The sequence below is a fragment of the Bos indicus genome, chromosome 21, assembly GCF_029378745.1.
Source record: "Bos indicus isolate NIAB-ARS_2022 breed Sahiwal x Tharparkar chromosome 21, NIAB-ARS_B.indTharparkar_mat_pri_1.0, whole genome shotgun sequence".
Classification (NCBI taxonomy): Eukaryota; Metazoa; Chordata; class Mammalia; order Artiodactyla; family Bovidae; genus Bos; species Bos indicus.
Window position 1 is genome coordinate 17,320,339 of NC_091780.1, and position 17,512 is coordinate 17,337,850.

General features: G+C 42.8%; 1 protein-coding gene across 2 annotated transcripts in view; it reads left to right on the top strand.

Annotated features, from left to right (window-relative positions):
- AGBL1 (AGBL carboxypeptidase 1) overlaps positions 1–17,512 on the top strand; it is a 932,974-nt gene that overhangs the window by 87,363 nt on the left and 828,099 nt on the right. For both annotated transcript variants that reach the window (XM_070775073.1, XM_070775072.1), the window contains exons 4-5: positions 46–177; positions 5,560–5,653. In XM_070775073.1, the coding sequence (XP_070631174.1) occupies positions 46–177; positions 5,560–5,653 (226 nt within the window). The remainder of the gene's footprint in view (positions 1–45; positions 178–5,559; positions 5,654–17,512) is intronic.

Genomic DNA, 17,512 nt, shown 5'->3' on the forward strand with positions numbered 1-17,512 from the left:
AATTAATGTGCAACACAACAAAGATGGATTGATATGTGTTCACAGATAAAAAGTTTGGACAGAAGGCACTGGAATTGGAAGCACTTGATGTGACATTGATTCTGGCCAGGAAAAACCTATGCCACAGCCAGAACCTCCTCCACTGTCTCTGGGCTCTGCGTGTGTTCGCCTCTAGTGGTAAGCAACTCAACTGTGGCTCTCTGGAGGGCTTCCAGATCTGGACTGGAGCACCTGGAAACCATTTGGGAGTATGGTTGGAAGGAGGGCTTGGGTGGAGGACAGATGTAATCCCAACAAGATAAATAAACCATGAGGATCCTCATATTCTAGAGACTGTAGAGGTGAGAAGTTATTTCTTTGTCTCCTCCTCAGCTGTGGAAAACTCTTTTTTTTTTTTTCCTTTTATTTATTTTTAATTGAAGGATAATTGCTTTATAGTATTGTGTTGGTTTCTGCCAAACATCAGCATGAATAAGTCATAGGTATACAATATGTCCCCTCCCTCTTGAACCTCCCTCCCACCTCCCTCCCCATCCCACCCCTCTAGGCTGTTTCAGAGCCCTGGTTTGAGTTCCCTGAGACATACAGCAAATTCCCATTGGCTATCTATTTTACATATGACGATGTATGTTTCTATGTTACTCTCTCTGTACATGCCACCCTCTCCTCCCCCCGTACCCCCACCCCGTGTCATAAATGTGTTCTCTATGTCAGTGTCCATGGAGAACTCTTGAATCAGTGCTTGAAATGAAAGGTCCATAATGTTTTCCCTTGGGAGCTACTTGTTTTAGCACTCTACATTTCTCTGTCAGTACTACAAGGTGAAAAAAACCTATTCCAGGGGAAAGCAGACTTTATTGAGTCCTTACATCCAAGGCACAGTGCAATGTGTTACAGCTGTCAAGAGCAGCCCTCACATCACAAATCTCTCCACTGTGTCCCTGAAGTCACGCATGCATCATGACATCCTTTACCCAAGTTTATCTCCCAATGTGTCTTAAAATGGTCCTTCAGGTAATTTGATATATCATAGTAGAAGTGTTGATGTTGTTTGCCATCTCCTAATTTGGATTATTTCTGAGTATTGTTAACAATCCTGTATGTAGACTTAGCATTTGATAGCTAAGAAGAAGAAAAGGAAGCTTAGGAGAGTGAAGAAATTGCTTGAGTTTATACAGATAAGTCATGAGGGCTGAGTTTCTAACTGCAAAAGTCATGTTTATTCTACTCTCCACACAGAGACAGTTCTTATTAATAGATTATATTCTGTACCACCTATTTCAGTATAATGAACATAGACTTTTATTTCTCTTTTCTAAGCTCCTTTCCTGCAGAAAGAAAAGTGGCAATTATTTAGATATAATACTCTCTAGAGGAAAGAACGTGAGCTTAGAGCCAAGAAGACCTGAGCTTGACTCTGATTTCATTTCTTAAGAGTCATATGACATGGGCACTTAACTTGTTTAACCTCAGTTTCTTCCTTTGTAAAGTCAGAGTTGTAATAAGACCTCATAGACTTGGTGGATGGGTGAGTAAGATCATGTTCACGGGTAAGCTCATCACATAACAGTTGCTAAGTAAGTGTTTTGCTTCTCTGCTTTCCTCTTTTCCCTCGGTCCTATGAGATAATAGGAAGCATGCCCATACAGGGAATTAATAGGTGACCTTTTCTGTAACTAGCCTCAGAACTACCAAAATAGTAGGGACATGTTTTATTGGTTAATTTCATGAATAAGCATGGTGTGTGCGTGTGTGTACTTGTGTGTGTGCTCAGTCACTCAGTTATGTCCGACTCTTTGGACTGTGACCCACGAGGCTCCTCTGTCCATGGAATTCTCCAGGCAAGAATACCAGAGGGCATTGCTATTTCCTACTCCAGAAGATCTTCCTGATCCAGGGATTGAACCCTCATCTTACCATTGAAACACCTTGGAAGTGAATAAGCATGGAGGGCCCATCAAAAGACAGTATTTCTAGGGAAAAATCAGATAGACGCTTGACTCCATGTTCACAGACAGAATCTCCATTCACACTCATATATATTGACTAGATAATCAGACAATATTTCAGAGAGGTTAAAAGAATATATCCAAATCAATGTCTAAAAAAAGGAAATTCTAAATGAGAGGCTGTGGCTTTGCATAAAGGACAACTCTTATTGATGAGTAGGCAGAAGGTATGCCATTCCCATTTTGAGCTTGCCAGCAGCATGAGATTTGAGATATCTTATTTTGGTTTTGTAGCAGGGGTTCCCAACCTCTGGGATCTAATGCCTGATGATCTGAGGTGGAGCTGATGTAATAATAATAGAAATAAAGGGCACAATAAATGTAATGCACTTGAATCATCCCCAAAGCATCCCCCACTCCAGTCTGTAGAAAAATTATCTTCCACAAAATTGCTACCTGGTGCTGAAAAGTTTGGGGACCACTGTTGTAAAGAATAGTTAAAATGAATAGCCTACTCTCATTATATACATTGATTATAGAGATCTTGAAGAATTCCTTCAGCAGGGAGCTCTGAAAAATGCGGAAATTTGCCTATGGATATGAAGAAGTGGCCATTTGTCTCCTATTCCAAGACAACACTTATTGTACAAACTATTTCATAAGATATTTAAAAAATATATGATCAGTCTCTACACATTAACTTTACTAACGAGAGGCAAGCAGAGTTCATGAAGCCCATGGATTGCTGTCTCTTGGGTGAATTGTTAGCCACTATCGAATGTTCCAGCAAGTTTTCTAAATAGTTCCTATCTGCAAAAGAAGTTGGCTGGAACCAGAATGGCTCTCTGACAGCCAGCAAACCCTTCACCAGCTTTCACTTGGCCAATGGGGATGTTTATAGACCTGCCAGAGGTCTAACCTTGGGCAGTCATCCAGCATGGAAGAAATTAGTGAGGATTTTTTATTGTTATTCTCTCTCAATTCCAAGTTGAAAGCCTTCCATGCTAGAATTCACGCTCTTAAAACTATTTCCTCCCTAACTGTACTTAATACTAGAGTTTTGCTGAATTATTTGCCAGGAGTTTACTCCAGCATGTTTTCCCAACTTAGAAGTAAAGACTGGGTAGCCATGGGAGTGGAAGATTGATGGACAGAACTTGGATGCCAAATTCTTGAATTTTGATCCAGGCAGTGACTGCCTGTACTAGCCTCAGGAGGAATGGATGCACAGGGGATGTTCCAGGAATACACACTTCTCGTGGTAACTAAGACATCAGCCTCAGTCTCTCTCTGGTGGACTGTACTGGGATGAACTATATTAGAGACTCCAGTTTTCCATTTTTTTATCCTTTCCTGAGGCTTGGAGCAAGCCAGGATAAGCCTCCCTTGATTCTCCCTCTTTGCTTCTCCATGACCCCCTTGCTACCATTCATATTTCCTGGAACAAAGCTGGCCCAAAGCACAAGGCATTCCTAGGTTTTAGTATGTTACTGAAAATGGGGTCCAGCTTCTTGCCACTCAAAAGCCCTTAAAGAGACCAGGTTGGGGGAAAGGAAAGTTTGCTTTATTTTGGATGCTGGCAACCAGACGGGGAGGGTAGATGCCAGTCCAACGATCGACTCCGTGCCCTCCTCCACACCTCCCACACCAACAGTCAGGGGTCAAGAGCTTTTATAGGCTGAGGGAGGGGACTACATGCAGAAGCAGCACGGTTGGCTCTAACGGCCACCTTGAAACTGGTCATCAGTGGTCCCATCAGGGTCATCTTGATGGTTTTAAGTACAGTTACTCTTTAGTTCCAGGTTCAGTTTGTTTCCATTTCTTTGAGGCCAACTCTGGGAATTGTGGCAGCTTATGTCATGGCTACAGTCTGCTCATCATGTACTTAACTTCTTCCACCTGGTGGGAATTTCAGTATCTACAAGACAGCTTACAGGATATGACTCAGTATATTATCACTAGCTCTTGAGAAGGAACGAAAAATCCTTGACTTTGCTTATTGACTGAACTATTATTATTTGGTTTCCTTTGATAGCTTGACTTTGCTGCTGCATTTTCTCACATTTCTGATTAAATTTTTTCTTTGGTTAAAGTTTTTCTATAGACAGAAGAGTGTGTGTGGGGGGAGGGGGGCGGGCGGCAAGGACCATAGGATCCTGCTCTGTTTCACAAGAACAGTGCGGTAAAGGGAAAAAAAAAAAAAGTCACACCTTGGAAGATAACCTTCTTTCCTTCTCCTAATTGAACATTTTGCCCCAAGCCAAACTGATTCCATTTTGTATCCTGTGGATTCCTCTTATTTTTTGATGTGACCAGAGCTCTTCCTAAAGTGAGCTGAGTGGAGTGGGGTGCTGGGGATATTGTGGAGAAGCTGGAGCATCATTGGAGATGAGAGTGGCATCCAGAGATTTTGTATCCAAAATACTTACCTGAAGCTGCCAGGTTGACCAGATACCCCTTTGAGTCTCTTTCTGTTATTCAGATCTCTCACTATGTTTCTCTAACCATCCACTTGGACAAAAAGACAAAGATTTCTGGTAATTACCTCTGAGAAGGACCAACTAATGGATAGAAGCATAGTCAAGCCATAGCCTCAGTGTTGGGAAATCCGAATGCCAAAGTAGGAGAATTTGGATTTGGCATGGAACAGAAAGGGTGCTATCTTTTTTATTAAGTTGTTCCTTAAAGTTTTAAAGAAGTGAATCCAAGTTGTACTCACCCTTAACCTATCCACTTGTGACTTTTCTTCATTGTAAATTCTCCAAACAGTAAAATGTACCCAAGAAAGTGTTTCTTAAGGTGCTGGCTGTGTGTGTGTGTGCGCGCACGCACATGTGAATGTCATTTTGTCTGTGTGTGCATGCATATGTGTGTGCGTGCATGTATGTATCATCTGGGAAGTTGGTAGTGGGTGAAACAGCTTGATCTGAAGTTGCCAGAAAGCCAAAGGTCTACTTAAAGAGAAATCTGCTGCTCAGCAATTACCTTGACTATTCTGATTAAAAATACAATGGATTCCACATATATGCATTAATACACAATATTTGCTTTTTCTCATTTTGACTTGCTTCAGTCTGGATACCAAGGAGGAAAAGGGGTGGGATGGACTGGGAGATTTGGATTGGCATATGTACACTACTATGTATAAGACAGATAACTAGTGAAAGGTGACAGTATGGCACAGGGAACTTTACTCAATACTCTGGGGTAACCTAGATGGGAAGGAAATCCAAGGAAGGGGGGATATATGTATACGTGTGGCTGATTCACTTTGCTGTACGGTAGAAACCAACACAACATTGTAAAGTGACTATACCGCCCGCCCCCCGAATACAATGGTGTAGAGCAATGGGCCACCGGAAAATGAAAAACGTAATTTCATGGCTTGGGCCCCCTTTGAGAAAAAGATAGGACGGGAAGATAATGAGTGCTTTTCAGGTGTCTTTAACTTCCAAGCCAGGGATGAAAGACCATAGACTTTCTCTACTTCTAAGTTGCCTTTGGCAGGAAAGGCAATGGACCTCATCTTTCTTTTAGGCTCAATCTGTGATGCTGAAAATAATGCTTGGTTCAGATGGGTCAATAACTAGTGTGCTTTTGTTTTTCTCAGTCACCACAGGAGCCATGTTGGGAATTAACGGAGCAATGGAACTTCTTCTCAAGGTCATCACCCCTTACACCCAGCAGCGCACCCAAGTAATCAGGTACTGAGCACTGTTTAGTACTTTCCCCCCCTTTGAACAGATACAGAGATGGGGATGGTCCCAAAGATATTCTCAGGGTGATGGGTTGACATAGCTACGATGTCCGCCTTAGATATGGTACAGTGACCTTATCCTGTGTCAACTCCCATCCACCCATGCACCACTTCCTCTGAATGTTACAACAAACCTGAATAGATATGATATAATGGGTATAGCACCATCCTCATTCTCAGATGAGGAAACTTAAATGTGGAGAGAGTCCCTAAGATCACAATGCCAGGAAAAGGCAGAGTTGGGATTTGAATTCAGCCTGATCTGTCTGACTCAAAACTCTTTTTTTTTTTTACCTGAAGCCTTCAGGTATCTCTTTTAATCACAGCAACTCTACCATAATGAGTACAGCCCTTTAAAGACAGTCCAGAAAGGACCTGGAAATGAGATGTTCTCAGGGTCTCTGAAGAGATGGCCAGTTAAATCTCTGATATGAAATTCTGGTTGCGTGCTAGCTTTGAGATGTGCTTTTATGATTGGAAAGTGAAACTCTGCCTGTTCTCCCTGGTCCTGCCTGCTGGAGTGGAGTGAATCACAAACTTAAAAAAAGGGAGATGGTCAGACACACCAGCTTTAGAGATATTCAGAACCATTAAGATCCATCATTTATGGGAGTGACTCAGCAAGGACCTTGAAAGAATATTAGAAAAAATTCAGCCAATTTCCAAGATATATGGGGTCGTTTGGCAAAGGAGCATTTCCATGCCCAGCCATGGTATTTTCCGCATCCCAGCATCAATCTTCAGCTCATCTCCCACCTGATTATTTTTCTCTTGGGTCACCAGACCAATGCCATTATCATCCACCTCACCTGCACCTCTCTTCACCAGCAATTCCTAGAGTGAAAAGCATGATATCTCAGTCAAAAAAAATTACTCATCAAATATATCGAGAAGTACTGGGTTAAACAAAGTTAGGTACATTTCCTTACTCTAAGACTTCTCAGAGCTTTTGTAAAGCCAACACATAATTCAGAATATTCAAGATGGGTATGTAGTGTATTAATTGTTCTTTAGTTGCTCAGTAATATGACCCCATGGATTGTAGCCCACTAGGCTCCTCTGTCCATGGGATTTCCCAGGCAAGAATACTGGAGTGGGGTGCCATTTCCTTCAGGGGATCTTCCCAACCCAGGGATCAAACCTGAGTCTCCTGTGTTGGCAGGCAGGTTCTTTACCACTGAGTCACCAGGGAAGCTTCCAGGTGGTATATACCCTTTTCCAAAACTGATTTGGCTAGGGATCCATTTTTGTTTGGAGACCACCTCTCTTTTGGGAGTCTGTGTTGCACGTACCTCATTTGAAAAATCTCTGAAGTGCAAATGTATTGCAAAATGAAATTCAACTAAATTCTATCAAAGGATCCTCGTTTAGTTAAGTATGAAACTTCAGAGTCACAAGCTCAGTGACAAAAAAATTAACTTTCTTGATTTCTCTGTAATTATTGAATAGATCTTATTTCCCTCTTAAACTTCATTATTCAATTTAAATATGTTTGATTTGGATATTTTGGTTTTTATCATGGTTCATAGGCCTTTGCTGCTGACGTATGCAGACTTAATGTGGCTTTTGGTCAATAATCCATGAGCTGTATCTTTTTGCCCTATTCCCCAGAACTCTTCTATTTTCCCCGCTTCCTTTTAAAGATTGCTTTTTTTCTCTTGATGTGGACCATTTTTAAAGTCTTTATTGAAATTGTTGCTATATTGCTTCTATTTTGTTTTGATTTTTCGGCTGGGTGACATGTGGGATCTTGGCTTCCCGACCAGGGATCGAACTTCCACCCCTGCACTTGGAGGTGAAGGTTTAACCACTGGACAACCAGGGAAGGCCCCTCCAGGACTCGTCTAAACTGCTGTTGTCTGCATGCATCTCTTTGACAGCTCAAAGATATTTGGTACTTATCCTATATCATGTGAAAATCTAGCAGCATCTCTTGGGCCCACCCACATAGCAGTATCCCTCAGTGCTCACTCGGGTACCATGTTGTTTAGAGAGCTTCTCTAGGTGAGTCCTCCCTGGCTTCTCTTGGCCCTAGGCCCCTCCTTTATGGGATCCATGTAGTTTTATATCAAACTGGGGGATGGGGAGTAAATGACAAAGCAGCGAAGCCCCCTTCTCAGAGATTCATGCTAGTCGCCCTCTCTATTGCTCTTTTTCTCCTGCAAAAGGAGTAGAATTCACCACAGATCCAATCAAGGTGTATAGAAAAACGGGAAAGTGACCCCAGGGATTAACAGTGGTGGATGTTTCCAATGACACAGACTTTTCGGGGACCTTGGCATATTCCTGCATTTCTGGTCTGTTCTGTAAAAGACAAAACGATTCCCCTTCTTGATCCAAACGCCAAATTAAAATCAAACCTCCATAGAGGAGAGGCTTTTCCACCAGCCATTTCAATAGAGCTGTCATTGCCATGGCGTTTATTATGTGCTCTGCCCTGTGTTAAGCTCTTAGCATGCATTATCTCACTCGATCCTTTCCTCTTAGAGGCAGGTGCTATTACTATTCCCAATTTTAACAGGGGGAAAAAAATAAAAAGGAAGCTGAAAGAAATTAAGTAACATGCTGGGATTTAAGTGAAAGAGCTGGAATTTAAACCCTGTCTGATACATGAGCCTTTGCTCGTAAACCACCATCGTCGTACCTTACACAGCCTGTTTCCAGCATTTGATTTCTAAAACAACCATAGGTAAGACAATCATAAGCATTTAAAGTTTGTTTAAATTTCAGTGGCCCTCTAAACTCATGGACCAATTCGCTTAATGATAGGGGAGCCTTTCTCTTCGGTTGAGTGACTGTTTCCTCTCAAAGGCTAAAGATCTGTTCTTCTGCGTTTGAATTCTTTCTCAACGCTTCCTCATTTTCTGCCTTGCCTCCAGCCTCCAGCAGCACAATAAGAAGAAAGGCACTAAAATCAGAAGACCTGCCTTATAGCCTTCCTTCTAGCTGATTCCTTGGCAAGTCCTTTATCCTTTCTTAACTCTCACATTTCTCAAAGTGTGAATATCAAGTCCTTCCTCCTAGGTTTGTTGTGGGCATTAAGAAAGAAGGTGCCAAAAATCTCAGAAGCTTTGCTGGGCTTTAATGTTGTTCCTCATTGGGAATATAAATGCTATTGGATACTTGGCCGCCTGCTTCAGATCAGTCAGCAAAGCTAGAGGCAAACGCGCAGCCGGGAGGTTTCTGCCATCACTCACCTTCTCCCATGAACTCCCTGTCCCAAAAAGTAACTAAGGCATACCCCAGTGGGTTCGACTCTAGTCCACTGGGATGCCAGAAACTGGGGCTTTGAAAGGGTCTTCCAGGGATGCAGTAACGTGTCAGGGGGTCCGAATAGCTCTACTTCTACTTGCAAGAGGGTCATCTTGCAAGTGCTGGCAAGCTCCGGGAGAGTTATTCTCAGATGCCTCAGTGAGAACAGATGCTCAGCGTTGTTTCTGTGACTCCTCCCTGCCCTGGAGATTAAACCTGCCCTATTTCTCCAGTGCAAACCTAAAATTAGTTATGCAGCTGTCCTCCAATAAAACCCTGTCTCCAGATAGTACTCAGGGTGAGATTTACGACAGAGGCACCAACTGCATACCTTTTGAGAGAAGGGGCATGCCGAGCAATGTCACTCACCCTCTGTGGCTTCTTGCCAACCCTCACTCTCAGGGGAGGTGGCTGCTCCAGGCCTCCCTCACTTCCCAAATAGCCTCCGTGCTGGCAGAGTCTGAGGACCATAGATTTGTGTCAGCTTGAACCTGTTTCCTCCTGACCATCGCTTTACTCTGAGCCATTTTTGATCAGACCTAGATGGCTCCTCTAGCCTTCCAGTTGGCCTTCCCTAACTTCAAGGCAATTAAGAATGTGTCCTGGGAGATTTCTCTGGTGGTCCCGTGGTTAAGACTGCACGCTTCCAATGCAGAGGATGTGGCTTTGATCCTTGGTTAGGGAACTAAGATTGCACATGCCATGCAGTGTAGCCAATACGCGCGCGTGCGCGTGTGTGTGTGTGTGTGTGTGTGTTTAGTTGCTAAAGCATGCCTGACTCTTTGTGACCCCATGGACTGTAGTCTCCCAGAGTTCTCTGTACTTGGGATTCTCCAGGCAAGAATACTGGAGTGGGTTGTTGTTTTCTTCTCCAGGGGATCTTCCTGATCCAAGGATTGAACCTGCATCTCCTGCACTGGAGGCGGATTCTTTAATGCTGAGCCACCTGAGAAGCCCATATATATGTGTGCATATGTGTTAAGAAATATATATATATATATATTAAAAACCCCCAATATGTCCTGATCTCCATCTCTTTCCTTACCTTGCAGTCCTCCTCTCATCTCTCTAGTCAGCTGCCCCTGCACGTGGGATTCCCTGTCCTGCTCCAGACCTTTTCCTCAGGTGCTTCCTTCCCTCTGGAAGGGCATCGCTGTCTTATTGGTTGGGAGAAACTCCCCCTCGCCCTTTTCAGGCACCTCACAGGAAGGAATTTTCCCTCCTCCAGCTCTTTGTTCACATTTTCCTTAAACACATATCAGATTTGACTCCCATGTTGGCTTTCCCGGTGGCTCAGTGGTAAAGAATCCACCTGCAGTGCAGGAGAGGCAGGAGAGGTGAGTTCGATCCTTGGGTGGGGAAGTTCCCCTGGAGAAGGAAATGGCAACCCACTCCAGTATTCTTGCCTGGGAAATCCCAGGGACAGAGGAGCTTGGCAGGCTACAGTCCATAGGGGCGCAAAGAGTCCATAGGGGTGCAAAGAGTTGGACGCGACTGAAATGACTGAGCATGCACCACACATGTTGGTTTGTGTGTCTTCCCTCTCCTCGAAATTCTCAACCTTCTGAAGGAAGAAGTCAAATTATATTTATTTTGCTGTTCTCCATTGGCCCAACCCAAGTGCCCAGACCATGGTATACTCTTAATTAGAAAGAACTTCATTAAAAAAAAATATATATATATATATATTTGAATAACCTATCTGATGATTAATAAAAGCCAACACTTATTGAGTGGGTGCTATTTCATGTGTGTGTGTTCAGTCGTGTCTGACTCTTTGTGACCGTCTGTGACAGGCCCCTCTTTTTGTGGAATTCTCATGCAAAAATACTGGAGCAGGTTGCCATTTCCTCCTTCAGGGGATCTTCCTGACCCAAGGATCAAACCTGCATCTCTTGCATTGGCAGGTGGATTCTTTATAACTGGGGCACCTGGGAAAGCCCGGGTGCTATTGTAGGTACTTCCTATTTATTATCTTATTCCTTGTTACCAAGAACTTCACATGTGAGGTTCTATCATGTCTAAACATGTCTGGGAAATGATGTGGTAGATCTCTCTGAAGTCTCTTGCGTGAGAGACTGAGGTGCCTGGAGGGAGAGGAATCGTGCTAAGAGAATGAAGGCAGCAACCGTCAGCTTGAGAGAGAAGAGAGTCTCACTGTAGGGAAGGCACACGTGGCGTCTTTTATCTCTTCCTCAGATTTGTCTAGAGGATTGCCTGAGGTTGGCAGAAGAGAAAGATCCGAGTGTGAGGGGACGTGACAGGCAGCGTTCACATTCAGGCTTCGCTTCCTATTTGAGACAGAGCTAGGCTTCCAGTATTTGGTTTGATAATCCATTCAGCTGGAATTTATGGGGCTTTAGAATTTATGGGGGAGCTTTTTATAGAATGGTGGCGGGGGGAAGGAATGACACCAGGCCCGGGTGAGCTCGCTCTCACTAGCTGGTTCCCCTGTGAACAAGTTTGTTTATCTGTACCAAAGCTCTCCTTGAGCTTTCCAAATTTGCTAAGTAGGAAAATTTATTGAGGCAAAGATGGATTGCTGGTCTGGCTCATCTTATGACCTTAGACGAGCCTGTGTTTGTTCCATGTCTCGTCCTGTACCTTGGTGCCCTCATTTCCAGGGTGGACCTATGGTTCTGTAAAAACAATGGCAATTTCTGCTGTGAGCATCAGTTTATTTTTCAGGACTTTAAACTCTGTTGACCTCTTTTGCCTTAAAAACATCAGTGTATGGGGCTCCCTGGCAGTCCAGTGGTTAAGACTTTGCCTTGCCATGCAAGGGTTGCAGGTTTGATCCCTGGTCAAGGAATTAAGATCCTACATGCCTTGTGGCCAAAAAAAAAAAAAAAAAAAAAATGAAAAGGCCAAAATCCTTCACTTGAAATTTCTCTAAAGCTTTCCCAAGAAGTCAGGAGGTCAGGAAATGTGTTGTTCAGGACCCTGCTGGTCTAACCCTCACCGAGGACATTTTCAATATTCCCATCCCATCCATGTCCTCTCAGGCTTTCAGCAGGATTCTCATGCTATAATTTATGCTCTTCAGGCTCAGGAGTTCCTGGGGGCCTAGCATTCTATGGGGCCACGGCGTTCAGAGACCATGTGCTTCAACTGGGTGCCAACACTTTGACAAGAGGAGAAGATGAATGTGTCGGGTCTTTAGCAAGCCTCATAAGCAAATTCTCCAGCTTAGCCTCTTGTTGTCTGTGCTTAGAATAGTTTTAAGTGATCTTCTCCCTTCAAAGGCCTGATCTCACAGCATCTCTGGCATTTGAGCTTTGCCTGAGTGCAGGATTACTAGACATTGCTTCACAGGCAGTTCTTTACAATGATTTCATCTTCAGTTTACGAGCTCTAAAAAATGTCCCTCTTCTCCTTTCCCTCCTTGCAAAACTCCCTACATTTTTCCTGTTTTGCAGACCCAGACCTTCTGGAATTTCTCCAAGCATCCTACCATTCCACTTTTCAGAGTAGCTGACAGATGAGTGGAGACTCAACCAAAGCTCATGGGTTCCCTGAGATCATGTGTGATTTGGTGACTCAGCTACTTTGTCACTGAGACAGAGAAGCAAATTTTCCTGTTTTTCAAAATAGCTACTGAATTTCTCCCTGGGTGTTCTTTCCCCCCTTACTTTCTCATGAATGGCTTTGTGGCTTTTGCTATTCTCGGTTTAATATAATTAAGACTCTGTGGTCTCCAGGGTTTGGGCTCACATGGCCGATTTCAAAAAATGTGTGCTCCAGATCACTTGGACTCAAATACCCTGGAACAGGAACAAAAAAATTCCACCCCAGCCCTACAAGTGCTTCTTTTGGGATGGGCCACACAGGCTCAACTTACTGACAGAGTGATTAGTGCCTTTGCCACCTGACGCCAAGCCTGTAGCTGATCATGGAATGGAGAGTTTCCTACATGTATTAAAACCTTGGTGACTAGGTTTGTTGGTTGAAATCCCTGTCATCTTTTTGGGAAGCCAGTGATCTCTCCCTGATTAGGGCCAGTTGTAGACATTCAAGTCATAGGATCTAAAGTTGGAAGTTCCGTGAGGACCTGCTGGTCCACTTCCTTTGTTTTAAGATGAGGCAGTTAAAACCCAAAGAGGTCAAACTCAGCCTTCCATCATGATGTCAAAACTCTGTCTCTCTTAGATCCTCTACTGTGTAATACAAATCAAACCTGCCCCGAACTAGGACTTTTGATATTTATTTGAGAACATTGTAAGTGTCTATCTTGATTCTAGGCAGGAGGGTTTGAAAATAGCAGAAGGTGAACCCTGCATTCAAATTATGGCAACCATAAGAGCACAGTGTGGGAGGAACTTCCTGACCCCAGTGCTGGGCTTGTGAAATGGACAGATTTCCTGTTTTTGGAAATGTCCTCATCATGCCTTGATCCTTAGAGCTGAGCCAGAAAGCCCTCCTCTTGTGGACCTGGATCCTTAGGAGGCTCAGGACTTTGGAGAGCCTGCCTAGAAATGTGTCAAGTCCTCCTCTGGGCCTGAGATGGGCTTGGGTTGGCTGTGCATCCACAGGGCTCCTGGTCTGTTTCTCGCTCCTAGACACCCTGATACTTGAGTGAGGTGAATTGGATACCTCGAGGAGGAGGAGCTCTAAAATACATGCATATGGGGTTGCCCGGGGACCCCATGGCCAGTCCTTGATTCAAGGAAGAGATCTGGCAAGCAGGTCTGTCCTGTGGTGTGGTATTTTGTCCTCAGCATGACATGAGATGGGGCAGATGGAACATTGGTAACATGCTGATTTGGGGTACGTCCAGCTGTTTGTATAGCCAGAGGCTCCAAAGCAAAACAGAATAAAACTTGCTGGGCCTGTGTACCCGGGATGGTCCTACATGCCCCCTTGGCTCTGTGAGGGTTCTCTATGACACTCCATTCCCATCTTTATGTGCTGAAACCTGTTCTGCCCATACCTCTTCATGGATTTGGGCTTCCCAGATGGCACTAATGGTAAAGAACCCACTAGCCAATGCAGGAGACATAAGAGATGTGGGTTCCATCCCTGAGAAGATCCCCTGGAGGAGGAAATGGCAACCCACCCCTGTATTCTTGCCTGGAGAATCCCATGGACAGAGGAGACTGGCAGGCTACCATCCATGGGGGCACAAAGAGTCAGACAGGACTGAATGATGAAGCATATGTGCTTCAAGGATTTGCTCCCATTTCCCCTCTGGAGTTTGGAGGCAGGCTCTTAGGAATTTTCACTTTCAATAGATTATTAATCTTCTAGCCCAGGCTGAATGAGCAAGAAACTTTTGCAAAGAAATTTGTTTCTTCCTGTAAGTCATGCGTTCCTCGCAATACTATAACTGCTTTCAAATATGTGGGTGAGGGGTTTCAAAGAGCTGATGGGAGGTTCAGAAAGACCTGTATCAGGAGAGACTCTTCTGACCTTTGCCTTCTGCTTTGAGGGAAGAGTTGCTTTTAAGTATTATTTACTGACTTGGCCATGCCAGGTCTTAGTGGTGGCGTGGGGGTCTTTAGTTGTGACGTGTGGGATCTAGCTCCCTGACCGGGGATCGAACCTGGGTCCCCTGCATTAGGAGCGCAGAGTCTTAGCCACCAGGGCAGTCCTGAAGGAAGAGATGCTTCTAATAGGCCATTACCAAATTCTTCAGGGTTTGATTCCACACTCAGGTGAATTATGAAGCATATGTGTGAAGGGAGCACATTCTGCTTTCCCTATGGGGCTGTGAGTGGCTGCTGGGTCTGGGGTATGTTTATTAAGCAAGATGGACCTACACAGTTAGCTAGAAAGCAAAGGTCAAAAGAAATCTATTAAGCAGATGTATAGCCTTCTATAGCTAGCTTCTTTAAATAATTTACACAGAGATTGCAGGATGGGAACAGATTGGAAACATTCTAAGTTCAGTTATAGTGCTATTTTAATATTAGGTCACATGTGATCATTAATTATATTTAAAAGAGCCAATGAGAAGAATGGCTAGAAAACAATCGTTTGCCATTTCAAATAAGTTAATTATTAAAAAATTAGGTTTTAATTTCAAGTGGTAGACAGTAGGTATTCAATAAATATCACTTGAATAAACGAACACTGTTGTTTGCGATGCACTCTTTTAACCATTTATTCCTTCAGTAAGTGTCTTTGACATTTATTATCTGTGGAGATGTGTGGACTTTGAGATGAAAATCTACAGCTCTTGTGCTTTAGGGCGCTTATAGATACATGCACAATATGATAATATAATGGGAGGATGTTCAAAGAAGGAGGATCTAGTCTACCCAGGAACTGTCAAGGAAGAATTCACTTAAAAAGGCAGCTTTTGATTTGAAATAGGAAAGGATTTTCAAAGTCGTTAATGTTATAAAAGAAGAACCCTCCAGGCAGAGGCAGAGACAAGTGCAAAAACAACAACAAAAAAGAAAAAACAAGAAAAGCTGGTGGGTTCATATATGACTGGGGTATATTGCAACAGAATGGGGCCAGGGAGCCTACCTCGGTTGTTTTGGAACACTCCAATATCTTAATAGCAATAAAAGAATGGAAATACATAATTCACGAAGAGGAAATAGAGAAACCAATAATCCCATGAAAATATTCAGCTTGCCAATAATCACGGACACACAATTTATATCAGGATACCAATTTCATAAATCAGAGTGGCAAATATTTAGAAAAGTAATATTGTTGGTGAGGATTCAAAAGATGAACTCTCATATATGCTGTTAGGAGTGTAGATTGATAAAATCTTCCTGTAGACAATGGGATGATGTACATCAGGTTTTTTTTTTTTTGTCACATTCCCATTCCTTAAACTAATTTTTCCACTTCTTGAAATTTGTCCAGAATATCATTGAGAAAGGTGGATGAGTATTTGTGTACAAAAATATCAATCATGATATTATTTATAATTGGAAATACTATAAACAAAAAATGTGATAACATGGGTGAAAGTTATATCACTCAGTCATGTCCGACTCTTTGCATGGGATGCATAGTAAAATGGATATATTTATACATCATAATATCATGTAGCAACACTCAACAAATACATTAGGAATGCTGTTTGTCAGTAGTATGAGCTTAATATAAAATATTGACCACAAAAAGTAACGTCAAAATTAAAAATGATCTCAACTAGGTATAAGAACATGCAGACAATTTCTGTTCCCAAGATGGAAGAACTGTGATCAGATTAATCTTCCCATCTGAAAAAAACTACAGATAAAATATATTTAAAAATTATTTTAAAAGATTTAATTGACATCAGGTAATGAAGAACAGTGATCCGTGGGAGTTGTTCAGTCACTCAGTCGCGTCTGACTCTTTGTGACCCCATGGACTGTAGCCTGCCAGGCTCCTCAGTCCATGGGATTCTCCAGGCAAGAATACTGGAGTGGGTTGCCATTCCCTTCTTCAGGGGATCTTCCCAACCCAGGGATCAAACCCGCATCTCCTGCGTGGCAAGCAGATTCTTTACTGTTTGAGCCACCAGGACTAAATGTTAACTTTAAAAGTGTTTTCTGTAATTATTAGGCATTACTTTTGTAATGATGAAAATTAAAGCTAAATCAAAATAGTTACAGTAAAGTTTAGTCTGCAAAATATTATATTGGATTGTCTGGCTATGGATGCGTGCATTAAAACTAACAAAACCATTACTGATCATTAGATTGTTCATTTACTCATTCATTCAAAAAGGACTTGAAGAGTTTTGATTAATGAGGAGGATTTAGCCCATTAGCATTGGGAATGGGGAATGGAGGGAGCAAAAGCAGCGTGTGTTTTTGTAGGTGGAGAGAAAAGCACAAGAGAATGCATAGAAGCAAGAAACAGACTAGTTTGGGTGGAGTGAAGAATTAGTTGGATATTAACGTAGGTGAAGTTTGAGATGGGTGATCCTGGGAAAGAAAGATATGAACCAGGGCAGGATATCTTTATATCTTGGCTTCTCTCATTCTTCTCTCCTTCCCCTTCTCCTTCCTTTTCTTACCTTAGTTTGTTTGTATGAGGGTTTTTTTTTTTTTTTCCATTTTAGAGAAATTCTTTATGTTTGCATTAAACTTGACTAGTTCAGTTTTCTGCTATAGTCTGTCTGCTGTTCACTGCTTCTGATAAAGTTTTGCATTCATAACCATGTATTTAATATACATAACTCAGTTCGTCTTTTTTTTTTTTTTTGGTAATTTCAGTCTTACAGAGATACTTTGTCTCTCAGTATTTGTTTGTAGTCAGTAACAGTTGAGTGGGGACTAAGGTGGAATTTGGTATAGGTCTCTACTCAAATATTTCACAGCAGGATCTTCAGAGTCAGATTAAAGAGAAAGAAAGGAAGGGAGGGAGGGAAGGAGGGAGAGGAAGGGAGAGAGAGAGAAAGAAATCCGAGTGTTAATAGTTACTGTTTTGCCGATTTAGAGATCTGGCAGCCTAAAGAAGGAATGTAGTGGGACAGAGCCCCCGGTCTTGCTCTTTTATTTCAGTATCACCGAGATAATGCTCTGCGCCATGGTTAACTCTAGAATGTGTGTGTGATGAAAAGCGAACCTTGGCCGCTTCTCACGTGCAGGGGTCTAGG